General features: G+C 31.7%; 10 protein-coding genes across 14 annotated transcripts in view; 5 read left to right on the plus strand and 5 right to left on the minus strand.

Annotated features, from left to right (window-relative positions):
* Positions 1 to 164: 164 nt before the first annotated feature.
* LOC123679737 (suppressor of Mek1-like) lies at positions 165 to 2,764 on the minus strand. Its single transcript, XM_045617181.1, has 3 exons — positions 2,623 to 2,764; positions 1,630 to 2,324; positions 165 to 1,491 (listed from the first exon to the last, which is right to left on the minus strand). Exons 2-3 carry the CDS (start codon positions 2,315 to 2,317, stop codon positions 917 to 919), a joined length of 1,263 nt encoding a protein of 420 aa, XP_045473137.1. The 5' UTR covers positions 2,318 to 2,324; positions 2,623 to 2,764; the 3' UTR covers positions 165 to 916.
* A 241-nt stretch (positions 2,765 to 3,005) lies between these two features.
* On the plus strand, positions 3,006 to 4,964 carry LOC123679738. 2 transcript variants are annotated; one of them, XM_045617183.1, is made up of 4 exons: positions 3,006 to 3,239; positions 3,300 to 3,436; positions 3,506 to 3,556; positions 3,769 to 4,964. In XM_045617183.1, the coding sequence occupies exons 3-4, from the start codon at positions 3,530 to 3,532 to the stop codon at positions 4,852 to 4,854; spliced, it is 1,113 nt and encodes a 370-aa protein (XP_045473139.1). In that variant the 5' UTR covers positions 3,006 to 3,239; positions 3,300 to 3,436; positions 3,506 to 3,529; the 3' UTR covers positions 4,855 to 4,964. The 2 variants fall into 2 exon arrangements, with proteins under 2 accessions (XP_045473139.1, XP_045473138.1); XM_045617182.1 differs by having other exon boundaries at positions 3,300 to 3,556.
* Positions 4,965 to 6,012: 1,048 nt separating this feature from the next.
* On the plus strand, positions 6,013 to 7,011 carry LOC123680404 (mediator of RNA polymerase II transcription subunit 8). The gene has a single exon (XM_045618289.1). It carries the CDS (start codon positions 6,137 to 6,139, stop codon positions 6,908 to 6,910), a length of 774 nt encoding a protein of 257 aa, XP_045474245.1. The 5' UTR covers positions 6,013 to 6,136; the 3' UTR covers positions 6,911 to 7,011.
* A 134-nt stretch (positions 7,012 to 7,145) lies between these two features.
* LOC123680403 (cytoplasmic tRNA 2-thiolation protein 1) lies at positions 7,146 to 8,575 on the minus strand. The gene is made up of 5 exons (XM_045618288.1): positions 8,404 to 8,575; positions 8,002 to 8,352; positions 7,729 to 7,917; positions 7,461 to 7,665; positions 7,146 to 7,407 (listed from the first exon to the last, which is right to left on the minus strand). The coding sequence occupies exons 1-5, from the start codon at positions 8,443 to 8,445 to the stop codon at positions 7,172 to 7,174; spliced, it is 1,023 nt and encodes a 340-aa protein (XP_045474244.1). The 5' UTR covers positions 8,446 to 8,575; the 3' UTR covers positions 7,146 to 7,171.
* A 203-nt stretch (positions 8,576 to 8,778) lies between these two features.
* LOC123680945 (mitochondrial E3 ubiquitin protein ligase 1) lies at positions 8,779 to 10,388 on the plus strand. 2 transcript variants are annotated; one of them, XM_045619069.1, is made up of 6 exons: positions 8,779 to 8,917; positions 9,008 to 9,147; positions 9,221 to 9,536; positions 9,605 to 9,881; positions 9,938 to 10,148; positions 10,201 to 10,388. In XM_045619069.1, exons 2-6 carry the CDS (start codon positions 9,043 to 9,045, stop codon positions 10,318 to 10,320), a joined length of 1,029 nt encoding a protein of 342 aa, XP_045475025.1. In that variant the 5' UTR covers positions 8,779 to 8,917; positions 9,008 to 9,042; the 3' UTR covers positions 10,321 to 10,388. The 2 variants fall into 2 exon arrangements, with proteins under 2 accessions (XP_045475025.1, XP_045475026.1); XM_045619070.1 differs by having other exon boundaries at positions 8,817 to 8,941.
* A 132-nt stretch (positions 10,389 to 10,520) lies between these two features.
* Positions 10,521 to 14,679, plus strand: LOC123680944 (ARF GTPase-activating protein Git-like). The gene is made up of 13 exons (XM_045619068.1): positions 10,521 to 10,703; positions 10,756 to 10,889; positions 10,942 to 11,051; positions 11,240 to 11,429; positions 11,491 to 11,621; positions 11,675 to 11,849; positions 11,949 to 12,021; positions 12,347 to 12,532; positions 12,586 to 12,668; positions 12,727 to 12,978; positions 13,354 to 13,509; positions 13,565 to 13,774; positions 13,825 to 14,679. The coding sequence occupies exons 1-13, from the start codon at positions 10,646 to 10,648 to the stop codon at positions 14,014 to 14,016; spliced, it is 1,950 nt and encodes a 649-aa protein (XP_045475024.1). The 5' UTR covers positions 10,521 to 10,645; the 3' UTR covers positions 14,017 to 14,679.
* On the minus strand, positions 14,634 to 16,164 carry LOC123680946 (dynein axonemal light chain 4). Its single transcript, XM_045619071.1, has 3 exons — positions 16,043 to 16,164; positions 14,932 to 15,015; positions 14,634 to 14,867 (listed from the first exon to the last, which is right to left on the minus strand). Exons 1-3 carry the CDS (start codon positions 16,109 to 16,111, stop codon positions 14,706 to 14,708), a joined length of 315 nt encoding a protein of 104 aa, XP_045475027.1. The 5' UTR covers positions 16,112 to 16,164; the 3' UTR covers positions 14,634 to 14,705.
* Positions 16,165 to 16,280: 116 nt separating this feature from the next.
* On the minus strand, positions 16,281 to 19,292 carry LOC123680949 (probable cytosolic Fe-S cluster assembly factor AGAP009023). The gene is made up of 8 exons (XM_045619076.1): positions 19,110 to 19,292; positions 18,827 to 18,913; positions 18,621 to 18,776; positions 18,239 to 18,512; positions 17,833 to 18,075; positions 17,214 to 17,436; positions 16,623 to 16,780; positions 16,281 to 16,567 (listed from the first exon to the last, which is right to left on the minus strand). Exons 1-8 carry the CDS (start codon positions 19,170 to 19,172, stop codon positions 16,326 to 16,328), a joined length of 1,446 nt encoding a protein of 481 aa, XP_045475032.1. The 5' UTR covers positions 19,173 to 19,292; the 3' UTR covers positions 16,281 to 16,325.
* A 59-nt stretch (positions 19,293 to 19,351) lies between these two features.
* On the plus strand, positions 19,352 to 20,896 carry LOC123680950. The gene is made up of 3 exons (XM_045619078.1): positions 19,352 to 19,506; positions 19,558 to 19,707; positions 19,893 to 20,896. Exons 1-3 carry the CDS (start codon positions 19,504 to 19,506, stop codon positions 20,766 to 20,768), a joined length of 1,029 nt encoding a protein of 342 aa, XP_045475034.1. The 5' UTR covers positions 19,352 to 19,503; the 3' UTR covers positions 20,769 to 20,896.
* A 91-nt stretch (positions 20,897 to 20,987) lies between these two features.
* The window catches only part of LOC123680951 (transmembrane ascorbate-dependent reductase CYB561), an 83,238-nt gene continuing 81,491 nt past the window's right edge, over positions 20,988 to 22,734 (minus strand). For all 3 annotated transcript variants that reach the window (XM_045619080.1, XM_045619081.1, XM_045619083.1), the window contains one exon: positions 20,988 to 22,583. In XM_045619080.1, the coding sequence (XP_045475036.1) occupies positions 22,436 to 22,583 (148 nt within the window). In that variant the 3' untranslated portion in view covers positions 20,988 to 22,435. The remainder of the gene's footprint in view (positions 22,584 to 22,734) is intronic.

Raw genomic sequence — 22,734 nt, forward strand, 5'->3', positions numbered from 1 at the left:
AGTCTATGTTAATTTATTTAATCCCTTTAGCAAAAACCATTTTTCTGAAATTTTGTGGAAATTATAACGTAAATATTAAATAACTTTATATGTTGGCTTTCTTATAAATATTCTGAAGTTTATTATGGGTTATCGGATGAAGAGTTGATAGGAAAAGAAAAGAAGAATAATAGAACTCTTTATATTCATGAAAAAATGAACACAAAATATTATATAGTAGAGATAACAAATCTTTGATATAATTCGTGACAACTATACGATCTAGTGATTTAAGTAAAAGAAAATGATAATTACTAAGTCATTGTAAAGGTATATAAAAAAGCAGTATAAAACATTCGAAATGGAGAATCAACAGAATTTTTCATTGGCTATTATCCATAAATAATTCCAATAATACACAAACTTCTACAACTGAACAGTCTTTATTCATTTTTTTTTTAGTTCTACGGATCAAAGAAAACTACATACTGTAGTATTATTCAAATAAAAACATTAAATCCGATTTGTACATTTAACATTTATGGTCAGCCTACCAACTGACTATCAAGAGATAGAATCAAATATAAAAGATATTTTATAGAATTTCAGGTTTAGTGGGGAAGAGTCTGATTAATATATTCCCAAACACTCAAGGAAATGCAAAGAACATTGATAGACACAATAACTTTTTCCTGTACACGAAACTTAATTTTCTGTATTAACCAACTCAATTATAAAAGTTTCAAATACAGAATTCAATTTTATTAAATCGTTCAATCAATCAAGTAAAATAAAAAACGAATTTCGTGAAAATGGTGAAAATGAAGAAAACACGAACAATATATAATGGTCTACAATACATATCAACTTGCCAGTAAAAACATGGTTCAACCTATCAGATTAAAAAAACGGGTTTGGGGAAAAAACAATGATTTTCTTACATGATTTCACACCATTTGTTCTGAGTATCTGCCACTCCTTCTTCGGGCATTTCCTTCTGCTCAAAGTAATCCCCGTCGATTTGATTCTTTTCATCCTTGTATGAAGTGAGCTTGGGAGTGCTTGTACCACTCGGTGATGATGTGAATTTATTCTTCAAGTTTGTCAACGGGCTGGAGAATTTCGATAAGAACCCTGTCGAGTCGGTTTTGATTTTTTTCCTTTCTTCCGGAGTCTCGCTACGTTCTTTCCTTTTCACACTGGGGGCTCTTTCCATAGATTCCCTCGCCTGATATAATTTGCTTCTGTGCAACGAATCTCTCAAACTCTTTGAGTTCACATCGCTCCTCAGGGATCTTAATGATCTTCTCGATGACAAATATCGGGAGCCTGAGTTTGAATCTTTACTCCTCAAACTTTGGAGTAGGTCACTTTCTCCCTCCGAAAAATCTAATCGAGTATCGTTACCTCCAACCTGAACAGTCATGGAGACATTCGTACTTGTATTATCCATGTCATTGGGGTGAATATTCTTTGACGAACATTCTGATCTGGGTACAGGTGTATCTGATCCTTGAAAAAAATTTTCATCTCTTAATGAATAGAAATGTTTTTGAATGGTAGCAATGCAAGAGGGATATAAAACTTATTTGAAAAACAGTATGTTACATTTTCTAAGTTTGTAGAAAAAAAATTATACATCAAGCCTACCTTTTTCAGAGTCGATTTGATCTTTTTCGGGTTCAGGTTCATATATTGACCTTGGTGTGTTAGGAGTAGGAATTTTACGATTTTGTGATCGTCTTGTTATACATCTCAATAAGACAGGAGAACTCTTTTCAGATTCCTTGTCAGAGGATTCTTCAAACTCCAATTCAGGACATGGTTCATCCGGCTGCAATACTAGGGGTTCCATGAACGTCTCAGTATCCAAAATAAACTCCTCTTTACTACTGTTATGCTCTATATCGTCAGAATCAGGATTATTTTCAGTGTGTCCATTACTTTCTGGAAGATTATCTAAGCTATCAACAGATGTTTCAGTTTCAACTGGAGAATTACGTGAACCATTTACTTCTTCAGTTTTTCCCTCTTCTTCAGATTCTTTTTTTTCATTGACATTCAAAACCAATTCAACCTCTTCTTTTTTGTCTTCATTTATTTGCTCGATAGTTGATTCAACTTTTTTTGTTTTGGTATCATTTTCTTCCAAAGTGATTTTTTGAGTGGTGGTTTTTTTAGAAGAACGTGTCATCATTACTGTAGTAAGTTCTTTAGATACATCCTGTTTCACCTCCTTGGTTTCAGTAACAGTATCATTTTCTTTTTCATCATCCCCATTCATTGGAATTTTCTTATCTTTAATCTCAGATAAGTTTTGATTCGATTTGTGACTCATTGCAAAGCTGAAATTTCATTGTTGCAATGATTATAATCAATTATTATTAATAGTATTAGAATTTCATGTATGAAAAATTTTAATCATGTGAAGAAAATAAATTTATATCAATTGAAAACGAATAGATACTATGTAAAAGAGGTAAGAACCTAAACATAAGGCTTTCAATCTTCAATTAGTGCAATTTTCAAACGGGAAATCATATTGAGCAACAGCCGCGAATTGGGTAAAAATAAGAAACTTAAATCATATCAATATTTCAATGAATTTGGATGAAAGATCGATAAGAATTATAAGGTATTCACCTGGAAATATTATTTTTCTGATTCAAATTATCAAGGTCGGATACATAAATTAATTTTGAATATTTTCATTTCTTATAAGCCGACAACAAAACGTTAGTTATCAAATATGGCAGTTAATCGGAATGTCACATAGAAGAATAATGGCCTCATATGGAATTTAAAATGAAATTAGTGTAAGTATTATGCAAATTCCATTATAATCAATTGAATATCTGAGAAAAATCAATTCATTGTTAAATTATTATTCATAAATTGTATTATATATAGGTATTTAAATGTTCTGGTCACGGTATCTAAAATTAAGATCATAGCGCCAGATCGGCAAAAATTAGAACTACTCGCTGGGCATTTTGTCAAAATTTCTTTGTGGGTACCACAGATTACGGATAACATAGATAGAACACTCGCCTTCCCCCACCCGAAATTAAGTTTTAGTTCTTGGCCCACGCGCTTGGAACCGCTGCAAGTCATTTGTTTACGTTTGGTTTGCTCTTGCAATATTATTTTAACCTAGAAGCTGAAAATGGACGTTTGTCATTGAAGTTGTTCAACTAAGTACAATTCTCGTACGCCGTAGAAATTCATTTGAAGAAAAAAATATACTTCCAAATTTCGAGGTAAGTGCTTCAATCTAACAAGTTTCAATTAAATAAATAATGCATATATTATTTTATCAGAATGCCTAGACTAAAGAAATGTTGTGTACAAGGATGTACCGATGAGACAAGTACAAGAAATCATTTCCCTCAGAGTAATTTGGATTAATTCAATAACTGGCTCCAAATGATCCAACCAAGATATTGGCAACAATTCAGTAGGCATCGAATTTATGAAGGTTATTTTGTGTGCCATTCACATTTTGATAAAAAATATCATCTTCCAGGAAGCCATCGTGGTCTTACTTGCAATGCCATACCTACAATCAGTATTCCAGGTAATTTTATCGAATTACTCAATTTTATTCATATTTAAACCCCTTAAATTTTTGTTCCATGTGTACTGTCCAATGGAGCTGTAGTATATTCTGGTTTAAACGATACTAAGAATTAGGCGTTACATAGTATATATTTCAGTAATAGTTATAGGATGTAGTATGTTTCTAGTTTGTTGGTTTTTGAATTCTGATGAACATTTGATTTTTTGTAGGTACTGTATGCACTGATTGATTCTCTCAATGTATCAAAGATTCGAAATACACAGGGTAAGTTTTTGAAGGAACCAATAACCACAAAATCGGAACATGAAATATTTTGGAAAAAATCAATAAAAATTTTTGAAAACATGTATTTCTATGATGAAAAAAAACAAAAAAATGTGGTGGTACCTACCATAAAAAATTTTATTTGGACTTTAAAAGCTTTCGTTTACCTTAAGAGGAGGTTGTTAACTGAAAAAAATTTCAAGTATATCTTGACTGGTGCTTTCAATCAAGATTGCCTTGAAAATTTTTTCAGTTATATCCGAGGGCATGGTGTAAGGAACACTAATCCAAATATTGGCCAGTTTATGTCCTCTTTCAAATGCCTTACTTTGAATAACTTCATGTCCTCCCATTCTGTAGGTTCCAACTGTGAAGAGGATTTAACATCACATTGTTTGGATAATCTAAAATCATTTGTTTTATCAAAATTTCCTTTACCTCAAAATGTTGTGCTTGAAGATTTAAATATAGTTATTCCGAAATTAATAGTCCTTGAACAAAAATCAAAATTTAGTAGATGTACTTTAGTTTATATGTGTGGATTCATTTGTAAAATTTTATTTAAAGATAAATTGATCAAACAATGTGATAAGTGTAAAAAAAATTTAACCTTTAACAGTGAAGAATTGGGGGACATGGATTTTATTCAGGTAAGGCAGTATAAACACGGAAAGTTGACAAAACCTGGGCAATGTGTATCATTTTTATTTCGGCATTCTCTAAATTACCTTTTCTATATTATTCCGCGAATTTGTGAAAAAAAAAACATTTCCCTCTATTTAAAATCGTTTCTAATGAAATATTTGGACTTCAAAATTTTAAATTGTAATGAACATATGTTGGGGGAAAAAGTATGTGAGACAATAATAAGGTGTTCCTTGCACTGGTGGTGCAAGCAGGTAAACGAAATTATGAGTGGTACCAACACAAAATTTTCCAAGTTCCTTCTAACTTCCCCTAGTGAAGAATTTATTGATCCTATAAAAATAGGGGCAAAAAGGATCTTTGATACAAAGAGAAAAAAGAAATGATTTATTTATTCAATTTTATATTTATTTATTTATTTATATATTTATTCATTCATTTATTCATATATTTATTTATTCAAATTAATTTATTCATGTTATTCATTTTTGTTGAAAGTAATTTTATTATTGTTGAAACTAATTTATTCTTTTATTGTTTGAACTAATTTATTTATTTAATGTTGATGCTCCTTTATTATTTCAATGTTGATTTATTTATACATATATTGTTTATTTTTTGTTGATTTTTTTATTTTTGTTTACTGCTAATAAATTATATGTTTATTCTACTATCGACTTTTATTTGCACAAAATGTAATATCATCACATATTATACCAGTTATTTATAAAAAAATTCAAATGGTTTTTGGTCATCATAGCACCAAACTCCATTTGGATTGCTTAATATTTCGTTAATAAATTCAAAACAAGTATAGGAAAACCAGTCACTTCAAATTTCCCGCGTTTGTCGAGTTTGTTCTTGGCCCATCCACCAGGGGGAGTTAATTTCAAATGATTCTACTTTAGGTAGGGGAGTGTCCCATCTATGATATCCGTAATCTGTGGTGGGTACAGAATTTGACTTCAAAACTTTACGTTATCGTTTTCAAGTTATTTATTCACACTTTTCTTCTGTACACCAAGTCTGTTTCCTAAGTTTGTTTGGAATATAACGCTGAAGTTTCTTTTTTTCGAAAAGGTCGTCCATATTTAGCCAAAGATTTAGGTACAGTTTAGTACACAACAATAGTGATTCATATTTTCCCAATATGTTTAAAGTTCTCAAACAAAAAACTTCTCGTATGAAACACACGTAAAGTTTATTCAGTATTGAAACTATCACTTTGGGCTTTCCTCACCTGCGACCAATTATTCTTGAAGAGAACCCATATTACATGGCTCTTGAGTTTTAATGAAAAATGTTTTTTTCTCTCTACTTTCCAAAAGGTGGTTTCAATATTGAAAAAGCTCTAAAGGAAGTATTATATTATATGGCCCATACGATAGTTAGTTTCGTCAACGTTAGGGGGAGTACTGGTTATCTATGTTCGTCGATTCTGTGGTTGGCATCATCATAGAAAACAATTTTTTTTTACCGTGTTCAGAATAATTTTCGATTCTATGGTTAGTATTATAGCCTTTTCTATGACCATCATTGATTTCTCTTCTGTGGTTGAAATTTTTGCTCTCTGGTTGGGTTTTGGGTTAGAATATTCAATATTGGTAAATATTGTTATACTCTGTTATCTGTGATATTGTTGGACTTGAGTACAAGTTAAATACCATAATGCAGCAAAGAGAAGAAAAACAATTAGAATTTGCATTAGAAAATATTGTCCAACGTGTCAATGACTTGAAAGCATCCATAGCATCGATGATTATGAAGATTGAAACCGAATATGAAACTCTGAATTGGCCTAACTTCTTGGACAATTATGCTCTCATTTCGGGGCAACTTACAGCGTTGACCAAGGTATTGAGTCACGACAAATGCCCTCTTCTGCGAAATCTAACACTTCTTCCTCTTTTGTTGTCTCCTGAGCGAGATGAGCAATTGGTACAACTAACAGAGGGAAGAGTTACTACCTTCGCTCATGATCTGGTACCTGATTATTTAAGAACTAAATTGGAACCCATGGCTGAAAGTAAAATGCTGCAAGTAGAACATAAAGCTGCTAATTTAACTTATGAGAATGCCCAGAAACAGATCGCTGCTTATCAAAAAGTTGTACTACATGTTTGGGATATAGTTAATAAGGCTAGAGAAGAATGGGAAGTAGAATCTTCATCTAGAGGAAATACTCAACAAAACTCCAGTGTAACTGATACCCATCTTCTTGTTGCTGCTGTTGGTATGGGTAAAGGATTGAAGATGGGTCCAAATCCCAACGGAGGTAATCCTACATCTGGCGGCATGATGGTTTCATCCCAAGGCAGGTCAAATGTATCTGGATCAATTCCTATTCCTCCAAACACACAATCGATGCCTATGAATAAAGCACCTTCAACTATCAAAACGAACATTAAAAGTGCTGCTCAAATACATCCTTATGGGCGATAGTGGCTTGTGATTGAATATATTTTTTAGTTATAAGTTTATATATATTTATTATTGGTAAATAATGTGTTAAGTATTTTATTGAATAAAATAATTTTTTAAGACTCTTCTTATTCATTTTATATTTGTTATGAAGTATTGTTGACTATTCTTGCAGAATTTTATCTAACGAGTAAGAAAAAAGGAGCAAATGTTCCCATTGACAAATGTGGAACATTTTATAAATTAAAAGACAACATTAAAATATAAATTTATTTGTTTTAGTTAACTTTTAACATTGTTACAATTTCCTTTTCCACCACAACAATTCTTGTTTTCATTTTCAGCAAGTGCTTTCTTCACTTTGCTTGATTTTCCAATGCCTAATGTAGGTTGTCCTGTGTTCAATCCTTCCAATAATATACAAGCTTTACAAATATCTTGAGAAGACACATATCCACACCTTGTGCAGTTTTGTTGAGTTGGCATTTTGGAAGTCTTATTTACTTTCAAAGATTCTCCTAAAACATCAATATTAGAAACATATTTTTAAAGACATACTATGTAGAATTACCAGAGTGTATGATATTCATGATAACACTAGGGTCTAACTTCTCTAGATCTTTAAGTAACACTCTTGCATGTCCCCTATAAGCATTTGGCGAGAAAGTACATTCTGTAGAGAAATATACTAATTTTTTGAAATATGCATACATTACAATTTCTTTTTCATATGCATATTTCAAAGGTTTCACCCTTGGTATACCATCTCCGCTGTCCTAAAATATAAAAATAATAGGAATTTTAGGTGATAGACATTTCAAAAGTCTCATTTTAATTACCGTAATAATCGATGTACATCTGCTCAATCTAGCCAAGTCCCCTCTTAAAATGTTCATTAAAACTGTTTCAGCAATGTCATCAGCATTGTGACCAGTAGCGAGATAATCCACTTTCAATAAATGTGCTCCTCTGTCTAGGGCTTGCCTCCTGAACACTCCACAAAATGTACAATTATTTTTTTTTCCAATCTGCAATACGGTATTATATAATTACTATATAGAGTGTAAAATGAAATTTCAGATAAAATATTCATAAAGTTAATGAAAGCAAACCTCTGAAACAATTTCATCCATAGTCCATCCGTATAAATCCTTATATGAAAGAACTTTTAACGGCATTTCATAATCATCCCTGTTTTGCTTAACAGTTTCCAGACTGTCGTCTCTGTAACCTGTAATACCTTCATCTATAGACAATAGTACAAATTTCAAATTATAATTGTACTTTTTATTCAATTGCTTCAAAACATAAGCTAAAACAGTTGAATCTTTTCCACCAGAAGCAGCTACAGCTACGGTGCTACCAGGTCTGAATAACTTAGCTTCGGTAATGGTGAAATGAATTTCATCTTCAAAGGCTTCGAAAAAACACTCCTTGCATAATTTATGCCCACTTTTTGGTCTCTAAAAATAAATTGGGTTTGTATTATTCCCTACAAGAAGATTGAATATTACCTTCAAAACTGCTTTGTTGCCACAAGCTCTACTGCAATCCATTATTTCGTAAGATAGATAAATTATTTGAATTAAAAATTTGTTTTTCCCTTAGAACATTAATAATGTATCTATATTCTAAGGTTTTTCCTCTCCTCTAACATAAATACTATAAAATAGGTTATGTTATAATGACATTATTGACATTACAACATATGCTGTAATGTCACTTTGAGTTTAATTTTTTGAACTACCCCACAGAAAATATTAGAAATCAAATTTCTACCCAAATATGTAATTGTGTTAAATTCGGAATATAATAATCCTGTATATACAATAAATAAGCTTTCAAGTTACGCTTGAGTATTGAATTTTTGATTATAATTTCAATTCTGAATAGAATTACTTCGAAAGTTCAACAGAACTACTGTCAATGTACTATGGGGTTTTTATGAAGTTATATTGAAAAAATAAAAAAGTAATTTGAAATATTTCAGCCTACAAAATTGATAGAAGCAGCATATGATTAGCTTAGGTATTATTATCAAGAAAAAAAAGAGTAATTATATAACAACTACTGACGAATTTCATCCAATATTTCTCTACAGTTTTCACTTTTTTATAGGAAAAATTATGGTTTTTTAGACAATACAAATTGAAATGGACTATTTGGTAGAAACAATAATTTTAGGAATTGATTCAATAATCTTCATAACATGTGTCCGAAATTACTACAAAAACAAAAATGCTATGACAATGATTCAGGTATTACACCATCTGAACTTGTTGAATTTCAGTATTAAACATAAGTGCTTCTATTTATGAGACCTAATTCTAGGGTGCTCCATACTTGAACCTCAACAAAGATATAAAAGAAATTGTACAAACACATCCAGATCAAAAATTATCTTACGTAGCTATACGGGGAACAGTTAAACCACTAGGAAAACCAATCATAAGTAGTAATAATGCAGATGTTGAAGGTGTTGTCCAGTTACTGCGAATCAAAGAACATGTTATTCAAAGGACTACAACTGGCTTTTGGAATGATTCCGAGCGTATCATACAGGAGGTACATAATATTATGCCTTTCTCACTAGAGAATAAGGGTATAGAAGTTGAAGTTATGGATCCCTTAGGTGCTGATATTTTAGGTAAAATGCCCTAAGATGATTGATCTGTCTTTTTCCAGAGTATTTATTTATTCACTTATTTTAATTAGATATGGATGTGATATCTGATGTTTTTCATCCAAGTGTCCCAAGTGTAATGGACCATATCTGGGGATTCTTTGCTGGAATTCGACAAAGAGGTATTCAAACAACAGAAAAAATGCTAAGGAGAGGGACAATGATCACTGGAATTGGTGAATTAGTGTATTCAAAAGACAATAATATTTTACAACTACAACCTCCTACAAGTGGTGCCCCATTTTATCTCACCAATATGCAGGTTACTTCTTTAGTAAAAAAATTGGAAGGTTCTAAAAGGAATTACAGGTATATACATTTTATTTCATTTTGAAACTTCCAAAAACTATTGAAAATTTTTTCAGATGGTTGTGTTTACTCTTTGGGACAATTGGAGTTGTAGTAGGGGGTTTAATTCTTCGAAAATACTTGAGACACCGAGCTAAACTATTGGAAGAAGCTGAAATAAAAAGACAGTTGGAGGAATCCAGAAGGGAAAGGAGAAAAAAGACGAGACGCAATGATGCAAACTCTGATAATCAAATTTGTGTTGTGTGTCGATCGAACCCAATTGAGGTAAATTAAATAGTTTCATAATTCCAAAGCAATTAATCAATTTCATTTCCAGATAATTCTCTTACCTTGTGGTCATGTATGTTTGTGTGAAGATTGTTCTGTTGATATCCAAGGGAATTGTCCTGTTTGCCGTTCCCGTATTGAAAAAAAATCTGTAGCATATGTGGCTTGAACATAATTATTGAAATCTATTTCTTGTTTTATAGTTATATTTTATTCTAAGTAAACTTTTAGAGAATACGTCTCTGTTCATTTTTCCCCTAGAAATGATCCAAATTTTCCGGAAACTATCTGGGCTGGATGCACCCCTGTGCTTAAGTACCTGTCCCTTTGTTCAAATGAACTACTGCACTTGTCAAACATTCCCATAGACTTGTGAATGAACACTTTCAAAACAAAACATGGCGATTGGGCTCAGATGAGAAGGAATTGATAATTATTAATTAATTGACTACATTTTCTCATTACCTATTATTTTGAATTGTAATCGAGCGGATATGTCCCGTAAAAATTACACGCAGAATGTTGAAGTTTGTGGGGATTGTGGATCATCAGGTAGGCGATGAAACATTTTTGAATTACTTACTATTCAGGATATTGTTTTCAGAAGCGACATGGGCTTCTTTAAATAAAGGCATTTTGCTATGTACACAGTGCTGTAGTGTGCACAGAAGTCTTGGAAGACACATTTCTCAAGTGAAGTCATTGCAAAAGAGCCAATGGCCAGGCAAACAAATGAACGTAAGAGAAATAAGTGCTATTAAAAGTTTGTATTAATTATGAAATTTGTTAGATGCTAATGACACTGGTCAACAATGGGGTGAACAGTATTTGGGAACACATTCTTTTAGAAAATGGTTCCAAAATGATGAAGAAAAAACCGAATCCTAGAGATAGTTTAGAGTAAGTTTTTAGTCAATTAGAAAAGTTGAAAATACTAAAAACAGTCATACCCGGAAAATACTAAATTAGGTTCGCTTTTTCTCCTTTTTATTTATCTTCCTAATGTCAACCTCAAGGTCATTCTTGAGAATACCTGTTGAGTCTATTTTATTAATTTATATTTATTCACTATGAATCCTTATTTCAAGGGTGAAGTCTGAATTCATTAAGTCCAAACATCAGATGTGTTCATTCGCTCTAAGACAGACATTCGATGATGGCCCTATTTGCGTGGAAAATGAACTTGGAAAACAGTTACATGCCAGTGTCAGAACTCCCAATCTAGAGACTTCCTTCAAACTATTGGCTACTGGTGCTGATCCAAATTATTTTCATGATGTGAGTACTGGAAGATTAAGATATTCTCAAGATTAGATATAATTTAAATATTTAATTTTAGGAAAAAGGAACAACCGCTCTGCATGTTGCTGTTAAAGGTGAACAGTATTTGCAAATTGAACTCTTACTGGTGTATGGAGCAGATCCAACTTGTCTCGATGCACATGGAAAGACGCCTATAGATTATGCAAAGTATGTTTTTGAGGTACCTATTTCATCGTTATTCCAATTAATTTTTTTTTTAGAAGCAACGCAAATAAGGAGGTTTACAACAGACTGCTTGAAAGTCAATTTGAGGTAACAGATAGTTTTAGCTTCTATCTTACTGTTAGAAAACCGGACCATCAAGGGGGTGTTCATATTTTGATACCACAAAATGGATTTTATTCCAATTCTGCTTCTTTGGAAAAATTACAAAAGGTGAATATTTTATAACTTATGTTTGCATCAAAATTAGTTGAATGAAAAAAAAATCATGTAAAAACTTTCTTGAATCCATTTCAATTGATTTTTTTGCAGCTACCGAATCACCTTTTTGAAGAATTAGTTATTGATGTCTTTGATGAAGTTGATAGACGTCAAACAGAAGCAAGTGAGTAATTTTTCGTGTTTTTATTGATTTTTATAACACTAAAACCTTTCTCTTTCAATTCTTGACTCTTGTTGTGGATTAGGGTAAGTACCTGGTTTTTCTTGTGAAATAGAATGAAAATGCAAGAATGTATTTATCTTTTTTCTCTAATTCTGTGAGAAATCTGGAGTAACTGGAGTTTTTTTTTATATGTAAAATTCATATTTATTTTTCTCCCTCTGTCAGTTTTGGTACTTATTATAGTTTTTCTGTGGAAAGTAAAATAGAAATGTAGATAAAAAGTATAGTTTGGTTTCTAGTATAGACAACAATCTTTAATTTTCAGTTTGGCTGAGTTGCGTCGATGCCATAGAACTCAACACTGTCCCATTTTTACCAGTAGATCCAACATTATCAACTACAAGGAATCAGGGTAGGCAAAAGTTGGCGCGTTTCTCAACACCAGAGTTGAAGAACTTAGTTTACGATATACTAGTTGATAGCCAAAGACGACAAAGTATATCAGATAAAAGTGAGTACGACATAATCTCTTAAAATCTACTTTTCTTCAGTTGCTATTTTCAGCTCATTCGTGTTTTGAAGAGGACCCGGTATACGACACCGTGGCATCCGATGAAGAATACGATACTATCCCTTCGCCAAAAGCTGTTAGTAAAAATTTTTGAGCCGGTTTAATTCACTATCATTGATTAATCTCGTTTTTAGGTTAAAGTTTTCAGCACATCGACGGAGGATCAAGATAATGCCAAGAGCACTGAGATTTTGGAGCTCACTAAACAATTGAAATTATCTGATGACAAAATATCAGATCTTAAAGCTGAGGTGAACAAATTAAAAGCATGTGTGGAAAATTTGACAACAGAAAATACGGATTTGAGGTATAAACTTTCTAAAATCCCTGAGAATTCGAGATTGAACGGAGAAACTGCTTTTAATTCGTTAGATACAATTTTGATGGTGAGTTAACCTACCAGTTAAATTGTTTTAAACTATTTAAAGTGACTGCTTTACACTATATTGTACAGAGTTTTCCAATAAGAGGTTTAATTTTGAATAGATCTTAATCTGGGCAGCTGTCACTTTTGAAGCTGTCATTTTTTGACAATTGACAAATAATATTGACATTTGACATACAAGATTGACATTTGACAAATAATATTGACATTTGGCAAATAATAACTGTGCCATCACTGAAAATGGAATAATACACGCTTCAGCAATGCATTGAAATTGTAAAATTCGCTACAAAAATGGTGAAATTCACATGAGATATTCACAATTTTAGCTCTGACTCATAGATTCATCTTATTTTTATTTATTTCTTTCATTTAGAACCAGGAAGAAATCAACGACGTCCCTCCCCTAAATGGAAAATCTGTAGACGATAACTACGTCTTCGAAAGAAAGAGCCAAAGACCTTCCAGTATGTACGAGACTAGAGATGTAACGAAAGGTGCAAAAGCAAATCGTCAAGCTTTCAAGCATCAGGTGAATAAAACTTTCTCATGTTACGGAGAACTATTATTAAAAGTGTCTTTTTCAGCTGAAAGAATTCGATCAACCAAGAGCAGGAGTACAGAATTATTATTCTGAAAGACATTCCAGACAACCAATCGAATTGCTAACGTCAAACATCACAAAAAGTGTTCAACAGTTGTGGCAATGCTTGAACAATTCCAGCATTGACGAATGCATTCCAAAAGCTGAGAAGGTTAAAATAGCCACTGCCAAACTAATCGCTAATCTGCCTAGGGTAAGGAATTTTTTTTTTATCGTATCCCATTAAACCAATTTCGCTTTTAGGAAATGTTTGCCGACATAACCAGAGTTATGTTAGATGTGCTGCCTCGCTTGCAGCCCGAGTGTAAAGAATATGTAGATGCTTTCAGAGAGGGCGATGTGAAACTGTCGGAACATCATTTATCCCAAATTCGCGAATATGCATATGTTCTTGTTCGTAACACAAGGGAAATATTGGCGAAGAGCTCTTTGTAACCACCAAAATACCAAATTCGATTATTTTATGTTCATTATTACGTAATATTATGATTTTATACTAAGTGCAATTGACTTGGACGTTCTGTTCATAAGAACATGTACATTCGAGTATTTTTATCACAATCGTTATACAATTCATGAATTTTGATCTGATCAAGTATTTTAATAGGAATGTTCTGATCCAAGAAAATATGTGGAAGGAAATCCTGAAAATTGCAACGAAAATTAATGGAGGCAGACTTCAGAATGAACTTTTCATAATTTAGAGGTTAACACATAGACTATAGAATTATTCTATGTTCTAAGAGTTAACACATAACATAACCTAAGTATCTAAATGACAATCATCACTAACTATCTAAGCTCGAAGTAGACTGAAAAATCTGAAGATTGCGCATATTTTCTCAACTCGCTAAGTTTGCAAATTCAATTTATCACTCATATCGATGAGATTATCAGTGTTTCGAGGAAATATGAAGATTTCTCATATCTTCAAAACAGGATGTTGTAGAATCTTTTAACACAAGCTGATTACTAAAGACAAAGTTGAAACTATATTGTTATGAATTATTTTTGTTACTTTTATCAAAATATAGCCGATTAAGAATTGAATATAATTTTCTGAAATATATATTTGAAAATAAAATACGTGTATCCATATTGAGTGGTATTTTTTTGTTGTTTTGTCAACATTTCCATACTAATATTCCTAGATTACCGGCGAAGAACATGTATAGGAGATTCTTGCATTCGTAGGTTATTTCGAATCCAAAACCCTCTCCGACAACAACGTGGTAAGGGGGTCCAAATTTTTTATCCATTTCTTCTTTGATCATTTTGGCAGCTCCCTGGAAAAATTGGGAAGATGTTATAGGGATGCCAAAATATCCAACAATGTGTTTTCGATCTTACCTCATTATTAGAAGAATATTTCTCGCATGCTGTCACTATAAGTTCAACTGCGTCTTGTCTAGTTTCCTCAGCCATATCAGAATGCTGAAATTATGGAATACCATAAAGTTTAGCTTCATTTCACAACTGGTTATTTTTGGAATCTGAATATCACTTTATGAAATATTCAACTTTGAAAATGAAAAACCGCTTGAAGACACAAAAAGGTAATCCAGTGGACCCTTTGACTAGTTTTTTTAATCTTCCCAAATTATTCATCGATGTTGATGATACTTACACCAATTTCTCAAAAAATGCAATAAAAGAAGTCAAAAAGCGGACGCCAAATTGCAATTTTACATAACGTGACGTCACTTGGAAGTATAAACAATTGGATGCTATTAACAAAAGCGTTTTCTTTTTTATTTTTAATTCAACCAATTTTTTCGGTCAAGCCTATTTTAATGCAATTAATAATCTTATTATTTAATGATACTTCATTGTGAAGATACATTATTAGTAAAGCAATCTGTCTGAGGTAAGAATTCAGTGCCTTAAGTTTTCAACTACCTTTCTTTAGAGAAAAACGATATTCTGACTCTCAATATAACTAGCATATTTTATCGCAGAAAATTATGAAATTCGCAGAAATACGCTAAGTGCAAAGGTGAGAAAATATAAATGACACTAGTGTTTACTTCAAATTGACGTCATCGTAAGTTCACACAATCAAATTTGTTTCTTATCATGGATACAGGGTTGAATTTTTCAAGTTTTGAAAGTTTTTTTTGCATATTCAATAACACTTTTTTGCAAATTAATATATATCGTTGTTTAAAGTCTAATCTAAAAGAATGTCAACAATTGGGCCGAAATTTTAGATAATGTCAACAAGAATCATATTTTAGCATTTTGTGGCTTAAGTTTTGATTTAAAAATGGTACAACATAAAAGTCCATAGGGTTCATATCAGGACAGTACTTTCAAGTAATTTCGAAAAGTCCCTAGATTGTTTCCTTGAAATATTGAGGACATTGTGTGAATATAAATAGTTTGATTTTAAATTATGGATAGGGGCGATTTTGATAACTTTACACAAACCTGAGCTCTTCTTGCTTTTTTTGAAACTCACCCTAACTAATGGGTAGGTATGAACTATTTTTTTGTCATCTGCAGCACCAGCTTTATCACCTTCAGCCATATTTCACACTGAAGTTTAATCAATACTTTGACACTATAATTGATAGATATTTCACAATTATTGATCAAACAAATTGGTACCAACATAAAAAAATTGTACAGAACTACTGAATTTCTGTCTACCGAAAAATATTGGAAAGGTTAAACAAAAATGAAGATAAAGCACATTCAAATAAAATTAAAATTTATTTAACATATATATCACAATTTTTTCGTCACCATTTTATTGTAAGAGCATTTGTAGACTTTTCCACGGCACGATATTTGGTGTGCAACATACTAATAGATTTCTCACTATCTTTGCCTTGAAGCCAATTGTCATACAAATAATTCAAACTTTTTGTTTCGGATGGGTCCTTACAAGGAAGTGAAAAATACAAGTCCTCCAATTTTTTAGTGAGTTCTTTTGGCGTTAATTCATTTTGTGATCTGATTTGTGCTCCACCGTTCAAACAGCCTAAAATGCATAAAAAAAACTAGATTTGAGTGGAAATTGAGAATATAAATTTTACCAGAAGGACAAGCCATAACTTCGACATAATGATAAGGAGATTTTCCTCTCTTCAGCTTTTGTACTAAGTTCTGAATGTTTCTGAAACCATTAGCTATTGCAAATTTGAGAAGGATTTTTCCGTCTTGTTCCAGTGTAACTTCCTTAAAATCAGGGTTTCTGAAATTAAGATTCAATATCAACATAAACATAAGGAATTTTTCAATAATTATTTATAATACAAGTACAGAACATGGATATTCATTCATGAGTTCAAAATTCAAAAACGAGCCACGAAGTGGAGAGTTTTATATATTATTTTCTCCTCCCATTGAATTTTTCTTGAAATAAATTAAATATTTCCATAAATATCGTTTGGCGATTTTTGCATTGAAAAATGTTGGTTGGCAATACTGTTTTCTGTATCACAAATTTGACAGATAAGGACAGTTCCGAGTACCAACATATAATAATGAAATATAACCATAAAAACTGTGTGACTTTGTTCATCGAGGTATGGTAGAATGTATTTGCCACAGAATTAGAGAAAATTAAGTTTTTCACTCTAACTTTTTAAAAAAAATATATATATAATGAATGAATAATACCTCACCTTAATTCCTTGTATTCTATTTTATCGCATTCTATCCCAAACAGTTCTTTAGCCGCAAACTTGAAAATGTGGTCAGAATATCCTCCAGAACCCGATCCAATGTGCTTAGTCAAATGTGGCAGACGTTCAGAAGATTCTGTAGGCATCCAGGGCTCAGATAATGTTGATTTTTCCAAGGAATCCAGGGAAATGTTATCCCTTTCCAACATTTGTTCCAGTTCAACTGAAATTGAAGGGGGGCTACAGATCTGATAAAATATGTGACACAAAAACTAGATGGCGGTGAGCACATAATAGCAATTTTTGATGACTTGAGTAGAACGTTAGATACCGTAGATATATTGTTAAAAAAATTAATTAGAAAATTAATTATTGTAATTATTGGAGTTCCTCAGGAAAATGCACTTGGTCCCCTCCTTTATTTTCTGTTGGTCTGAGAGGAATTTAGAAATCAGTTACGAAGAAGTGAAGCAATGTAACTTATGTAAAATTTGGTCAAGATTGTGGGAGAATAGAAAACATTTTTTTTGTAGAATTACATGAATACAAATTTGAACAAGGACGCAAAAGCTCCTGACTTCAAGTGAATGCTCTCATAATTTTTATTTTATTTATTTACTTGCTGTTATCACACAATCAACATCTTTGGCTTCCGTGGTTTTATTTGAGAATTCTTCTCGTGAGGCCTCAAGCTTTTTATCGAAACAAGGCATCACAGTTACGTGGTAGATTGAACGATCATCCAACTTCTTAGTCAGCCAGTTTTTGACAAAGGATCCCATTATTTGCTGAGGGGACTTGGTTGTTGCAATATATGGTAAAATGTAAGAACCATGTGTTTTTTCAGCATAACAAACCCATCCTGAAAACATATAGTTTATAAGAGAATTTTCCAATTAGGTCCTAAATGTGGTACAGTTGAAAGCACCTATAAACGAGAGCTTGGTTCTAGCTAAATTGTAAATTTTTCCCCATCGATCTCGTTATAAGCAAACTCGACTGTACTTCCATAAAAGCAATCTTGCCTGGACAACTAGAAGCTAACATAGGAAGGACATTTGTTTTCCCATCATTAACTGAAGCCCGATATCTTTCAACGAATTCATGCTGACTCTCCAAAAGTGCAAAGTCTTCAGCTATTGACATGTCCACAACCATATCAGCACCCATATTTTTGAAATAAGTGGACAATTTTGAAGCGCAATCATTAGGTGAAATGCCATACCTCACAGCCAAGGAAAGTATTGGTTGGATTGAAATAGAAACAAGTATAAATTTAGAATCCTCATGTTTGTTATCCTTAAAAGAAAACATTTTCCATTACCTGAGTTTTCAAGTAAAAATGAAATTCAGTTGGCACTCAAAACTTCTTCAGTCAAATAAAGAAAATGTAATGAAATCGCTTACTATTTTCAATTGCTTGTTTTTTTCAAAAACTTTAGATAGCTCTTCATGACTTTGTTGTGTTATGAGGACACTTTCAGCAGATGTTATGCAACCTGAACAGGCTAAGCAATCAGCTAATGTTATTTCAACTTTTTGCAGTTTCTGTAAAACACCATCCTGAAAAAAAACTTGATTAAAAACATATCAATATTTTCTATAGTACCTACTGTTTCTTGGTAATATTGACCTTCTTCTATTTTGATTTTTGTATCTGTGTTCAACTTTCTATCAATTTTTACTGGCTTGATACATTCCTGTAAGTTAAATTTAGAATTAACTTTTTGAGTAGAAACTATTTCAACTCAGTTCCACTTGGTATTGTATGGGGATATCAGATTGAGAAGGCCTTATAATTGTTGAAAAAGGGATCATTACTCTTTTTATCAGAATTACTTCCATGTAAAACAATACCTCATTACTTTAGAAGTAAGAATAAATTTATTTAATTACTTGGGATGGTGTGATGAAATCATCCAGGTCTGTTAACTGTAAGACTCCACTGAAATGCGACATTACAATAAAAATAAAGAACCTATATAGGTAATAATGTAGTAATAATAATTTCGCTATCACCTATGACTACTTTAAACTTTGCTTTTTACAAATATTTGAGGTTAAAATTCATATGTCAAACTTAAAAAATTCAGATTATCTACTGATACATTTGAATATAAGCATAGAAATATGAATTAATCCCTAACGAATAAAAAGTTGACAGACTAATATTAATTCTTTTTAAACGGAGACGTCATAATCTGTGTATATTTATGTTGTGCTTTGTATTTTGTGTTTTCTTTTTTCTGAAAAGTTTCTGTTAGAATTCCTTCATTGTTCGATATTGAAAATGGTACCATAATCCTGACAGCATTTTATATTATTAATAATACATTACTTTCAGTCAACATCACCGAGAAGAAATGCTATTCAACGGAATAATTCAAAATCCTGCCCCGAACCTGACTCAAGTGATTATGTTGAAGAGAAAAACAGAAATAATGTGGGAAATCTCAAATTAAAAGAACAAAACACTAGTAACAGTAATGAAAAGGTAAGTTTGCGGATGCAAATGAGATCACCTTGGTAATATTTAATTTCTAAAGATGACAATATTGTTGTCGAAACGGCGTTAAAAACAAATAAAAATTCCGACTCAGGTTGCTTTAACATTAAATTAAAAGTGGATCACTGAACAATAGTCCTCGTTTATTTGAATCTGTTAAAGTAATTTTTCAGGTATCATGCAGAGCAACATATAGAACAAATCGTATCGATCAACATGAAATCTCAAGATCTGAAGATGAAGATTCTGATTCTGAGGGAACACCAAACTCAACATTAAATGAGTCATCCAAATTCCCAGGTGTTCTCATAATGATTCTCATTATAATTATTAGTCTAATTATATATGATTATGTTTACAACCAATCAAATAGAAAACCAATAGAAAACCAAGAAACAATAAAAAAACAAGAGATTAGTTTAAAAACTATTAAAAAGAATTTTCCTAGTCAAGAAGACAAATTGTGGAAATCTATTCATTCTGGAATAAATCAAACAATTGTTAATGAAACGCCTACATCTTACATATTTTTATTTGAAAGCGAAGCTGAAGAAACAATGAAAAAACTACTTTCTGAGATTTCAAAATATGCAGTTTGTAAATTGGTGAACTGTGAGTCTTCAGCTATCGATTTCAAAAAAGAGATAACTTCAAACTTTTCAAATATAAACGATTATGGAGAGGTAATTTCTAGTTTTAAAGGCAAGTTAGAGAACAATGGACTGATGATTGTTGGGAATTTGGATGAAATACCAGAAAAATTTGCACTAGCTTTTCATAATTTCTGTGATGAGGTAACTCCTTTAGTGAAGAAATCTGCTTTCTTCTTCACTATGAAAGTGACCAAGTTAGATGATCCCGATAGAAACCACTTAAGATATATAGAAGGTGTTCTTAAAGAAAAATGGCAAAACTTAGAGACAGATAAGTTTGTTCCAATATTTACTAGAATTACTGGTGAGCTTTTAAAGGTATATCCGGAAAGTCAGACCAGATTTGTTGAGACAAATAGGAATCCTTATCAAGATTCAAATCTAGAATCGACGTAATTCAGGCTTTAGTAAGGTTTCGTAAAGAGAAAGAATCATTATGCAGTAATGTTCATATCTATTTTATTATATATTTTACTAAATGATGTATATTACTATTGATTATAATAAATTAAATGTTCTATAAATTTTTTTTTCCAATTTTGTTGAGAATTCTCACAAAGAATCCATTTTCTATATTCATCTATACTTTTTGAGGTCATAAAGAAATATTAAACCCAGGAAAACATCTATTTATGAATACAGACTTCGCATATTAATTTGATGAAACATTTTCTCTTGAAGTAGGTAAAAGCATTATGAATTTGGTGTTAAGAACTCTTCCAAATCTTTTCTTGGATAGTATGAGAGCTCATTCTATTATATCTTAAATAAGAAGATAATTTATGGGGCTTAAAATTGATAAATATTTTCAGTTACATTTATTAAAATTTACAAATAGGCTAACATACAACATATATCATCTTGCTCATTGCCTATCGATCATTAAAGTCTATTTTATAGTCTAACATCTATAACACTTCATATTCATTGAAATAAAATGTTTACACACAACAGTTTTGATAATCTCATTTTATAACATAAAATATTGTTATTGGTCCTTCAACAGAATTAATTTAACACAAATAATATATATAGTTTATGAATTTACATTTATTACATATAAGTCGACAAGAATTGGTTCAATATAATTTAAATAATTAACATTCTACTTTTCATCTTTACACTCAATTCATCATAATCTATTTATTTCAAATTTGGAATGTTCAGAACACATAGACAAAAGTTTTTTATATTTCACAATACTGTATTTCTAATTCAACAATTGATTTATCTTATTACTTAGTCTTTTATCGGTAATAAATATACTACAAATAGTTTGAGCAGGCTCTTCCTTTTTATGGAAATCGAATTGTCTACTGTTTTTACATTTAAAACAAGATTCCTAATAGAGATTTTTTTTCAGCGATTAAAATATTTTTACAACTGTATATAATATTGCTTTTTTTTTCGAAGGTTGATTCTATACGGAAAATTATGGAAAGGGAATGTGAATTGGTAGGATTGGTACACCTGTTTGGGTATAGTACAAGGTCAACAAAGGCGGCGGTAGGTGGTAGTACTAAGGGTTCTTACTCTACAATTTTGTAAAACATATGTCATCTTCTTTTTTTATGGATCTTGTTAAAAGTTAAGCTTTAAAATTTTTGAATGAAGAGATAAATATACATAATTTTGCCGCTATAACATGAGCTTCAGCTACTGCACTCTAGAGGGCTTTCAAGCATGAATACATTGGTATATTGCTATTATTTGATGGCATCTAATAGTGAAATTCCTTTTCTTTTAAAGTGATGAAAACTATTGCTGGGCACTGAGATGTTTCAAAAGTTATCGATAGATATATTAAGATATGAAAAATCGTATAATATAAATTGTTCTTCGGCTTATGAGTTCCAATTTACACTTTTTGGTGTCTTTTGTACAGGGTCGTTAAAATATCTTCAAAAAGATCGAGTAAAGAGATATAAAAGTGTCCCTTATTTTATTACCTATTCGATAATTTGGCGTGATTGGAGGTTTCCCCCTTCAGACTAATATCTTTCGTGCTCTTGAGTTGAATTTACATCCGACACTTTGTTATTTGCGCTTGAAAGCGCCAATTCCTACAATCTCTCTGTCACCGATAGTCTAGTGTCGCCTTTCAATGTAGGGCTGCGTACTGCAAAAGACACCAGGATTCCAAGAGCTATGAGGATGGCCCCTAACACGTTAACAACTATACCTTCTTCTTTCCACTGCGAATAATCGTCACTGAAAAAAAATGCAATTTGTTAACCTTATCTAACCTTACATAACCTGTTTAAGGCGAATATAGGCAGTGAATAGTGAACATGGTAAAATCCGGCATCAGCCAACTAATGCACGTAATAGGCATTTTTGTTTAGTTTTAGCTCGAATTCTA

The sequence above is a fragment of the Harmonia axyridis genome, chromosome 5 (genome assembly GCF_914767665.1).
Source record: "Harmonia axyridis chromosome 5, icHarAxyr1.1, whole genome shotgun sequence".
NCBI classification, from domain to species: domain Eukaryota; kingdom Metazoa; phylum Arthropoda; class Insecta; order Coleoptera; family Coccinellidae; genus Harmonia; species Harmonia axyridis.

Coding starts and splice junctions, on each gene's coding strand:
- LOC123679737 (XM_045617181.1), bottom strand. CDS start 2,317: ATGAGTCACAAATCGAATCAAAACTTATCTGAGATTAAAGATAAGAAA. Junction 1,492..1,629: donor TCAAATCGACTCTGAAAAAG/GTAGGCTTGATG, acceptor ATTTTTTTCAAG/GATCAGATACACCTGTACCC.
- LOC123680945 (XM_045619069.1), top strand. CDS start 9,043: ATGGACTATTTGGTAGAAACAATAATTTTAGGAATTGATTCAATAATC. Junction 9,148..9,220: donor ATGCTATGACAATGATTCAG/GTATTACACCAT, acceptor ACCTAATTCTAG/GGTGCTCCATACTTGAACCT. Junction 9,537..9,604: donor CTTAGGTGCTGATATTTTAG/GTAAAATGCCCT, acceptor TATTTTAATTAG/ATATGGATGTGATATCTGAT.
- LOC123680944 (XM_045619068.1), top strand. CDS start 10,646: ATGTCCCGTAAAAATTACACGCAGAATGTTGAAGTTTGTGGGGATTGT. Junction 12,669..12,726: donor CTATCCCTTCGCCAAAAGCT/GTTAGTAAAAAT, acceptor TCTCGTTTTTAG/GTTAAAGTTTTCAGCACATC. Junction 13,510..13,564: donor GTCAAGCTTTCAAGCATCAG/GTGAATAAAACT, acceptor TGTCTTTTTCAG/CTGAAAGAATTCGATCAACC.
- LOC123679738 (XM_045617182.1), top strand. CDS start 3,452: ATGAAGGTTATTTTGTGTGCCATTCACATTTTGATAAAAAATATCATC. Junction 3,557..3,768: donor ACCTACAATCAGTATTCCAG/GTAATTTTATCG, acceptor GATTTTTTGTAG/GTACTGTATGCACTGATTGA.
- LOC123680946 (XM_045619071.1), bottom strand. CDS start 16,111: ATGGCTGAAGGTGATAAAGCTGGTGCTGCAGATGACAAAAAAATAGTT. Junction 15,016..16,042: donor ATACCTACCCATTAGTTAGG/GTGAGTTTCAAA, acceptor CCATAATTTCAG/CATTCTGATATGGCTGAGGA. Junction 14,868..14,931: donor AATATTCTTCTAATAATGAG/GTAAGATCGAAA, acceptor CAATTTTTCCAG/GGAGCTGCCAAAATGATCAA.
- LOC123680950 (XM_045619078.1), top strand. Junction 19,708..19,892: donor CTAGTAACAGTAATGAAAAG/GTAAGTTTGCGG, acceptor GTAATTTTTCAG/GTATCATGCAGAGCAACATA.
- LOC123680404 (XM_045618289.1), top strand. CDS start 6,137: ATGCAGCAAAGAGAAGAAAAACAATTAGAATTTGCATTAGAAAATATT.
- LOC123680403 (XM_045618288.1), bottom strand. CDS start 8,445: ATGGATTGCAGTAGAGCTTGTGGCAACAAAGCAGTTTTGAAG. Junction 7,918..8,001: donor TGGATGAAATTGTTTCAGAG/GTTTGCTTTCAT, acceptor ACCGTATTGCAG/ATTGGAAAAAAAAATAATTG. Junction 7,408..7,460: donor CATGAATATCATACACTCTG/GTAATTCTACAT, acceptor TTGATGTTTTAG/GAGAATCTTTGAAAGTAAAT.
- LOC123680949 (XM_045619076.1), bottom strand. CDS start 19,172: ATGTCGCATTTCAGTGGAGTCTTACAGTTAACAGACCTGGATGATTTC. Junction 18,076..18,238: donor GTTAGCTTCTAGTTGTCCAG/GCAAGATTGCTT, acceptor ATATGTTTTCAG/GATGGGTTTGTTATGCTGAA. Junction 17,437..17,832: donor TGATTGTGTGATAACAGCAA/GTAAATAAATAA, acceptor CTTCAATTTCAG/TTGAACTGGAACAAATGTTG.